Genomic DNA, 9,472 nt, shown 5'->3' with positions numbered 1-9,472 from the left:
TCTATTACCAGTAAATACCAATACACGCATGAAGTTAACTATTGGTGTTCGAAAAAAATATTGAACTTTGTTGATGTTTAAGTTCATATAACATTTATAAAAGAATATAGTGGGACAGTGGTTTGTTTGCTATGGGCTGCAAAGTGATAATAAAAAGCCAGAATAAGAGAGTGGGATGCACATAAAAAACAACTTTTATCAGCCAAAACGATAGCTACCTGCATTGCCATTTGACTGCAGGAGGAAAATGTGTGAGAGCGCCTGCTACAGAGATTTTTGAAGTGATTTGCTGACCCCTACTGACTCTGACTGCACTGTGCGCAGGCCGCTCCTATGTTCCCTGGAGGGAGGTCTCCTGAAAAGAGAAGAGGCTTCACACACACACACACACACACACACACACACACACACACACACACACACACACACGGGAAGAAGATAAAAATGATGTGTCACAAATTAAGAAATTAAGATTGCCAAAATAAAACGACACAATGAAGTCATAAACATACACACATTTGAATGTTTGCTCTCGACACGTATTCTTTACTCTAATGATTGATTGTACAACCAAAAAAGACCATAATCTAAATAAAGTGTTCCAGTATAGTCAATGTTTATGTATTGTTTCAACCCTTTTTTTCCCCAGGCCTCTATTGCTTCATATCGGTTGAAAAATGTGACTATATCTATTTTTTTTTAGACATTTTCTTCGTTTATGTAGGCCTATTGATGTGGTTGCATCTTTAGGTCTCTAACGTCAAACAATCTGAGATTTTCAGAAGGAGGTTATGACTCTTGCCAAAAGTCATAAAAGCAATGCTGCTACGTTTTAATGAGTGAAAACCAGACAGACTGGGAACCACTGCCTATTTTTAAAACTATAAACTACTAACTGAATCCAAAGGGTGTAATGAGATGACTTGAAAACAATTCAAATGTCCCAATACAGCACAATAACTTCCCCTTCAGTCAAATTTTCTAAAATCAAAACAAACATGCTAGTTATGAATAAAAGCAAGTAACTAACAAAGAGCAAATTCTATGACTAGGCCAACTCTATGTTCGCAAAAGAGCTGATTTATTAAAGGTCATAGACAGAAATATATATATTTAGAGTAAAATACATTCTCATCAGAATGACAATCCCTGAAGGGAAGAAGGGAGAAAAATAAGATTTCTAGTGCTGTAGAAACACATCTGTTTTTGCTTCTGGTTGTTTGGCTGGTGACCACTAAAAATGTGAGAGTATTCCCTCACCTATTCCCTTCCCCCCATGTGCAAGAAGAATGAACATGCGTTTTTCTTCTCTCCTCATGATGGCGCTCTGTGTTCATCCTACTGAGCTGCATCTCCACCTGCCGTAACAGGCCTGATATCTGCTGTCTGCTCCAGTTAACCCATATGGGCTTTAAGTTGTTCTCTTCCTAGCACAAGAAAGAGGAAAAGAAAGAAGTTGTGGATAGCCCCCCTCGTCCCCTCCTGCAATGACTGGCCCTGTTCGTCATATTGCGTCAGAGTAAACAAAAACGCTGACGTGGATCTCTCGCCTCTTTGGCAAACTCTTGAATTGGAAGATGAACTATAGAACTGATTCAGTGTTGTACAGCGATATGACCTCGTGTTGATGACTGTGACAAGGCCCTTATAGGATTACAAAATTAGATTCTTACACAGGCGTACGCCTTTATATTATAAGACTCGTAATCTGCTGTAAAACATCAGTTTTATGAGAAATTAAAAGAAACGCTTGGATTTTATTGAGCTTCAATTTTTTTAACAAAATAATAAGACAAACATTACAGAGAGTTGAAAGTAGACGTACATGTTTAAAAAGAAAATCTCGAAATTTGACTTTATCGACCCAGTGTGAGGCGAAGGAAAAAGGCCCCAATGCTCCTCATAGGTGAATGCCACATTCTGCATATAGCCTACCACTTAGAGACTTTCCTCTTGTTTTTTTCGTTCGAGCGCATCAATCAGTACAATATCACATTAAAAAGATCACCAGAATAATGTCTGCGAGAATGCGTGAATCGTTTAAAGAGCCACGTAGGCTCTATGACAGCTTTCTGAAGCGGCATCCTGCGTCACCAGTCCGTGTTCAAATCACATTACGTGCCTCGCTTCTTTCAACTATCCAACAGATCTGCAGAGAGGCCTGAGCGTTGTCATTGCACGGCCATTAAAGCCGATATCAATCAAGTGAGCAATTATTGGAAGTGATTAGGAAAGAAAAGTTACTGTAAATACAAGAAAAGCCGCAACTCGAGAGTATTCATTTCAGCACCGGACAGCTCCCGAGTCCCCAGAGGCCTTCAACTTGGTCATCGGAAGCCTGATCTCTCTCCCCCCCCCCAACCACCACATACACTGATACACACCCTTTACTTCCATTAAAGTCCTCGAGTCACACGAAACCACCACAGTCAAGGGAGGATGGTCATTTCCCAGCTCAGTCATGATCATAAAAGCCTAATTGGACTTATTGATGACGCGTGTGTGTGTGTGTGTGTGTGTGTGTGTGTGTGTGTGTGTGTGTGTGTGTGGGGGGGGGGGGGGGGGGGGGGGGCACATGTGGTCTCGGTTTTGGTGTGGGACAAATTGATTTGTGTCGGCAGTCACAAAATCCGGTGATTAATCCGTGAGTGCATTCACAACTATCTCTTTTCACTTTTTTTTTTTTGTTTAAAAAAAAGTTTAGAGGTAAACTTCCATTTTAGGGGGGGGGGGGGGGGAGGGGTTTGACGGATGCATCGATGAGGAAGGAACTGTACTTTTATATTCCGGGAGGCAGACTTGATGACGTCTATAGCATCCTTAGTGTGACTTATTGGAGGGAGGAGGAGGTGGAGGGGAGGTGAGGAGTAGAGGGAGGAGGGGGGGGGGGCAAGGCTTACGATGCATGGATAAAAATCCAAGGCAATCACAGCGCAGGACAAAAAAGTTTAGAGCACCGATATGTAGACGAGGACACGGCGCACTTTTCCTCCTGAGTTTTTTGTTCCGGCTGCTTGAGTCTTATTATCTGTGTATAAAAAGTGAGAGAGGCGGCTGCACGGAGGGCAACACAAGGAGACGACGGAGGCGCTTCAGCCAGGAAAGAAGTGCCGTGAGAAAGATACCGTCTCCCTCTTTTCACACAGACATACACTCACTAGCAGCACAGCCGCGCCCGGATCACATCCTCCAGCACAGCACTCCGCGCTCTCCCTGCTCCCCTGCTATAGGTACGTGCTTTATCCACGGATTCTCTTAAAACTCGTCGAGATTCTTGAATGGAGAACGAGATAAAGTAATGGAAATTATTCTCCTTTTTTCTTTTTTTTTTTGCACTGCATGGAGGTCTGCTGGGTTTGGTTACTTTGGCGCTGCATGCAAAGGATTCTCTGCTAATATTTAAACTTTTACGAAATGGGATTTTTCTAAAAACACAAGAGAAATCTACACTGGAAGCTTTGTTTAATCAGTTCTTTTTTTTTCAATCCAGCTTTGTAGTTTGTAGTGAGAGAAGTAAGCACAGCGTATGAATTAGACAGAACAAAGAGCGAGCATGTTGTTCCTGGGAGTTACTAACATGTGTCATGTTTTTCTTTCATGTCCTAACAGCATGGCCAGTTCGAGCAAATCCACTTTAATCTTGCTCATCTACGGAATCTTAATGCACTACAGCGTCTTCTGCACACCTCTCGGACTAAGTTACCCTAAGATTAGGTAGGTGGGAGCGCTTTATATGTATCATTGTACTCTGATTTAAATATACTTTTTTTTATTACTCGATGATAAATGCTTCTGCAAATCATTTGTGTTCATAGTGCATTTTGATTTTTCCCCCCCCCCAGAAAGTATTATTTAAGAAATTGGATCTGGTTCTTTTATTTCAAATAAGTATGCGTAATTGCGCACGAAAATGTGCGCGTAATTTTAAATAATTGAATTTGGCGAGGGAAAAGGTAATTACGTGTTTTCAAAATGCATAAATGCGTGTGTGGAAAATTGCATTTGAAATTGCGTAGAGGTATCTGTCCGGTGGGACGTTACACAGAACTCCCCTTATTAAAAATGAGAGTGCAGTCGTTGCAATGGATAGCCCTCGGGATGACGGTGGACTGGCGTCACCAAGGAGAGGCGAGGCAAAACCGAATAGAGCTCTAGCCATTTAAGATTTATCTTTTTCCCCCCTCTCTCACCCTCCCTCTCCGTGTAAAGCATATCCATAATTTGGGCGTGGTTCTTATTGATTCTAAATTTTCTCCGCTAATTGCAGCATTCTTTTTTTAATCCAATTTTTGGCCCCATGCCTGCATCGAATGTGATCATTTTCACACCCATTGTTTCCCAGTCCTTAATAATTAATGAGGCTGTACGTTAAGGGAAGCAGCATCAAGTTGGAATAAAAGACAGATTTCCCGATCATTTTTTTTTTTTTTAAAGAAACAGAAAATCAAGCTTAACGTATTTAATGAATATAAGGTTATTATTTATTGTGCTAAATTTTTTTAACTCGTTTAAAAAATAAAAAAAATCATTGCATTTTTATTTTCGTTTTCCTCCCATATTTCCAATGCATCTATAACCTCCCACTGATTTTAGAAACGGACGCAGACATTTTGGCATTCTTTCACTCGGGCTCGTGCACAGATCAGATTTGTGATCAATGCTCTGTCTCCTCTTTTTCCCTGCAGACTTGAAAACGACGCCTTCGATGAAGATGGGAACTCATTATCCGACATGGGGTTTGATAGCGATCAGATTGCTATACGAAGCCCTCCATCCTTAAACGACGACGCGTACACCCTCTACTACCCGCCTGAAAAGAGGTAAATGTGCCTTTATCAGATCACTGGATAATGACTGCGATAATGTTTGCTTGCTTTGTTTTATCCCAGAGTTTCTCATGTTATTTGTTCTGTGTTATTTTCATGCCGAGTAGCCTAAAATGTTGCATCAAATACTGTTAATAATCCATTTAAAAACGGATAAATGTTTGCAAGAAAAGGCTTGCACCTGATGTGATTCTGGTGCTACGGGAGGGTGGAGGGGAACATTTTAAGCTACTTTTGATCATTGTGTCTGCGCTTTTTTTTTTAGTCACTGATGATCTATGTGTTTTTGGCGTTTTATCATCTCAGAGCAGAAAGGCATGCTGAGGAAGAATTAGATAGAGCCTTGAGGGAGATCCTGGGTCAGTTAACAGCGAGACATTATCTGCATTCTCTGATGACAATTCGTGCAGGGTAAGGGCATTTCTTTTACGCGTTCACCTGCAGTCATCATCATCTGTTTCATGTCACGGCTGCTGCATCGCTGTCTTATTATTTCATGTGAGTGATTCATTTATTTTTATTTTTTCATCCTTCGTTATATAAAAAATAACCGTCTGGCATTTTCATGGTTTGTGTTTTTGTTGTGGCGTGGCTCTGCGTTCATAACTGTGCTCCCCTAGGGACAAAAAGGTCTGAGACTAATATTCACTGCGATTTATATGTGGTCAATCTATAAATTGATTTTTTTCTTGCGCTAATGAGGAATCATGCGTCAGAATATGCAATGGGCTGCAAGATGAATAATTTATACGTTTTATAAAACGCTTAAATCACAGTTTCTGTTCCACTGTCTTGCTTGTTGCATATTTTTAAACGAAATATTAACGCGTAAAAGGCCAACAAAAAGCAGTTTAATACATTTTAGGCACTTTGCATCAAGGCAAAAATGAAAAGATTAATTAAAGTCATAATTTAAAAAGAGCATAAATATGTGGAGAAATGGAATGTTGCAGTTTTAACTTGTGTTTTTTGTTTGTTGTTTTTTTTATTTTTACAGTGAAGACACCAGTATGGAGGAAGAGTCAGAGCCCCTATCCAAAAGACATTCAGATGGGATCTTCACCGACAGCTACAGCCGCTATAGAAAGCAGAAGGCGGCGCAGAAATACCTGGCAGCGGTGCTGGGAAGAAGGTACAGACAGAGAGTTAGGAACAAAGGACGCCGGCTCACCTATTTGTAGCGTCGTCAAAGCGCCCAAACTGCCCTCCTGTGTAAATACATCCAGTCGTTAAATCAAAGTCATTCAGATATATCTGACCAACCAGTGGATTGCGCCTGTGTTCTTTCAACATGTATTTATGTATGAAGTAAAGCCATTAAAATGAATATTTTAATAATAATATCGTTTTTTTTTCTTTTTGTACAAAAGCACTTGATACCACACAGTTATACTTTGTGGACCAATATTTTATTTTCATGTTAGGATGTTGAAATCAAAAACAAACAAAAAAAAAAAGGAAAAGAAATAAATCAGAAAAAGATAGTTGTGCACCTTCAACGTTATGCGCTTGAAATCTTTAAAAAGTCATCTACATATGCAGAAAATAAATTTTAAAAAGACAATCAAAGTATTGAATGTTATACTTATTTTTGTAACCAACGTTCTATTTTTTTAGTGTTGTTTGTTTTCACAAAAAAGAAGAGAAAAAACAGGCCCAAAGAAGCAGTGAGCATGCTCTGTGAGGCATATCCAGCTTATCCCTAAATGATAGATGCTTTGCCCTTGTCCACCCTCCTTCTCCTCCTCCTCCTGGCTCCCTTTAATGGGAGCTCTGTGGGTTTGTAGAGCTTGCTGCCCCCTCCAGGGGAATCCGGATGGCTTTTGTTGCACAGCCTCTTATTTGACGGATAACTGATTGACTTGCACAGTGATTGGTGTAACTGGTGTTTAAAAAGAAAATCCAGTTCTCTTTTTAAACACAAATTAATCACAGGCTTTTTCCAAGGGCGTCACATTGCCTTTACAAAACAGAGAGGAAGCACTCAAGTTGCTGTTAGGAGTATGCGGCGAACACTGCTTGCTCACTTGCCTCAAAGTCATTTTACTGCAGGAGATTAATCATACTCGTGTAAAGAATGTTCCATATGTGTGTGTGTGTGTGTGTGTGTGTTATGTACAGTTAAGAAATTACACAGTGCACATCTCAATGTTGTCAGACAACAGGATTATTATATGGAAGAATGTGCTCCAACTGTTGATTGTGTTTGGGAGGCTTTACAGAAACTCAGAAAAGACCCAGACCATGTAAGATGCGGGAAACAAAACATTTTATTGTGAAGAGGTGAAGAGGAAAGGTAGCATCAGAGTTAGGATTAGTATGTCATATTTATCGGTGCATGCGGAGACTGACATCTGGACCAATTTTTTGCTCAGAAACTGCATGCCATCGTGCTTTCTTTTGGATTGTGCTACTTGGGAGGTAGGCTGCGCCAGGCCTATTTCAACACCACTCCCCTCCTCCTCAGATGTGTTGGGAATGTGAAAAAGGAGGGCTAGAGGTGGTGGAAACTGGTACTGCACTGACTTGTTGATTTTTTTTTTTCTTTCTACCTCTCCTGCTGCTGTCATGTGGATGTAATAAGACGAGACACTGGACCCCCCTTTTTTTTGCCTTTGTCCTGGTGTTTTTCCTTTCTTTTACGAGATGTTTTGCTTCTAGACTACTGTGCTAAATTGTTGATTTTAGTGCTGTGGTTCTTTGTACCAACAAAGCTGATATGTGTTAGGTGTATACTGAGGTGTGTGCAGCGAGGATGTGACAAAGAGATGAGACGATTGTCAGGTGATAGAGTGAGGAAGCGAAGAAGTATTAGAGTGCGTGTGTGTAAGACAAAAAGCTGTTACATAAGAGGAAGGTCTGAGAGAGGTGCAATACAGGGACAAACAGAGTGGGATCAGGGTCAATGAGTCTGATAGGGCATATCAGATGTTGAATTCCCTTCCTTTTGTTTTGTCAGAAAGACATTAAGTGTACACGTGAAGCTTGACGAGGCCACATAGATCACAGAGCCCAACCACCTCAGATTAAAAGGGAGGTGAATTAAAGCCAGTGTAGTCTAAGGTATTTATTCAATATTATGCAAATGCAGCTTTAAACACCCCTGCAATCCAATCTGTGGCCTGCGTTCCCACGTAGAAACTATCAATACACTCTTCAATTTGGCTTTCAGGCTTTGTGTGAATGTGTAGATGTTTGCACCGTAGTTTGTGAGCGTGTGTGCGTGTGTGTGTGTGTGTGTGTGTGCATTGAACGTCTGTCTGTGTGAATGAGCGACTGTCTGAACGCGCATGAGGGGGCGGAAACAGCTTTTGGCTTTGGTGCCTTGCTTTGACGTGAGAAAAAAAAAACCAAGATAAAATTCGCCACAAGTGACAGATGGCAATTTTTAGTGGCCCTACAATGCTGCAGTCCATTAGCTTACATTGAAACTTCCTTTTCTTTTTAAGTCTGTTTAATTGCTCGGCTTAGTCTGCCCCGAGAGTAGTAGAATTAGACGTTCTTTGTAAAGCATGGCCAACGATTCATGGAGTTAAAAAATAAAATAAAATAATAAAAAAAAAAAAAAAAAAAAGAGTGGAATGTATTTGTTGATGGAGCAAGCAATATGTGTGTGTAAGTGTGTGTGTATGCGTGTGCGCATGGGTTTCGGGGTGTTCAGTGTCCGTGCGAGTTGTGAACAATGACCAGTGATTGTTCCTGTCGATTATGAGGTGTTGTTAATTTGATATTGGTCAGTAATTTATTATTAATCAGAAAAACCCCTAACATATTCTGTGCATCACTATGTAGGATTAAAGGGTTTGAGACCATGACTGCGATGTTGTTCAGATCATAAAAAAATGCCTGTTGTTGATATTTCTGAAAGCGCCAAACGCCTTACTTCAATGTTTAATCTCTTATCTATCTGAAAACTATGTGTTTGAAAAGTGAACCTTAGTACAAGTGACATCGTTATCCACACAGTCCTTCTATGGGGTTTTACGTTTCTCAATGTCATGAAAGTGTTGTAAGATTTGTATGAATAAATTTTTGTAAACAACAACATTTTCTAATCAATGTCTAATCCTTGATTACTTTTTAAGAAGATACACGTGTTGTGGAGAAAAAAAAGGAAGTAGAGAGCAACTTGTGGCCTCGTCACAGATCTTGATGGCAGCCTGGTTTCTCAGCTTACATAAGAACCAAGATTAATAATAGCTTTACTAAAGCTGAGTGTACATGAATATGAGGTTTACAATTTGTGTCAAAGCAGGGACAGCAAACTGGTTAGACATCCGGCAGCAAAACAAAATGATTTATATTTTTTTTCTATAGGTTTATGTTGCCCTGAAGTCTCGTCAAGTCAAACTTATCTCTTCAAAGTCATCTCAGCAGGCGTAAAACAGAACATCTTGAAAACTTAAGGCATTACTGCAACAGCTGACGTATCAGCAAGACAAATGACCATTTAAAAAATAAAAACAAAAAAGCAAAGGTAGATGGACTTTGGGTATTTTTTGGATCAAACCTTATCATATAATGACATTTCAAAGGGGTACAAGAATATCAAGTAACTGGTTTAAAAAAAAAAAAAATGAGAAAAAGGTTGATTGAGCCCAAGAAATTGCTCCTGGAATTCAAACCAAAGGATGGTCTAAATCCTC

The 9,472-nt window shown here is 40.0% G+C and overlaps 1 protein-coding gene across 2 annotated transcripts; it reads left to right on the top strand.

Moving 5' to 3' along the window:
- The first annotated feature begins 2,930 nt into the window (after positions 1-2,930).
- On the top strand, positions 2,931-8,871 carry adcyap1b (adenylate cyclase activating polypeptide 1b). 2 transcript variants are annotated; one of them, XM_020635230.3, is made up of 5 exons: positions 2,931-3,230; positions 3,610-3,714; positions 4,686-4,820; positions 5,133-5,237; positions 5,824-8,871. In XM_020635230.3, exons 2-5 carry the CDS (start codon positions 3,611-3,613, stop codon positions 6,005-6,007), a joined length of 528 nt encoding a protein of 175 aa, XP_020490886.1. In that variant the 5' UTR covers positions 2,931-3,230; position 3,610; the 3' UTR covers positions 6,008-8,871. The 2 variants fall into 2 exon arrangements, with proteins under 2 accessions (XP_020490886.1, XP_020490887.1); XM_020635231.3 differs by lacking the exon at positions 5,133-5,237.
- The last annotated feature ends 601 nt before the right edge of the window (positions 8,872-9,472 follow it).

The sequence above is a fragment of the Labrus bergylta genome, chromosome 4, assembly GCF_963930695.1.
Source record: "Labrus bergylta chromosome 4, fLabBer1.1, whole genome shotgun sequence".
Classification (NCBI taxonomy): Eukaryota; Metazoa; Chordata; class Actinopteri; order Labriformes; family Labridae; genus Labrus; species Labrus bergylta.
The sequence above is the reverse complement of the archived record's forward strand: the minus strand, read 5'-3'. Positions and strand labels throughout refer to the sequence as shown.

Bases quoted from the DNA above. Each gene is read 5' to 3' on its own strand.
- adcyap1b (XM_020635230.3), top strand. From the start codon at position 3,611: ATGGCCAGTTCGAGCAAATCCACTTTAATCTTGCTCATCTACGGAATC. The intron at 4,821-5,132 runs GTAAATGTGCCT...TTATCATCTCAG, and splicing joins TACTACCCGCCTGAAAAGAG to AGCAGAAAGGCATGCTGAGG. The intron at 5,238-5,823 runs GTAAGGGCATTT...TTATTTTTACAG, and splicing joins CTGATGACAATTCGTGCAGG to TGAAGACACCAGTATGGAGG.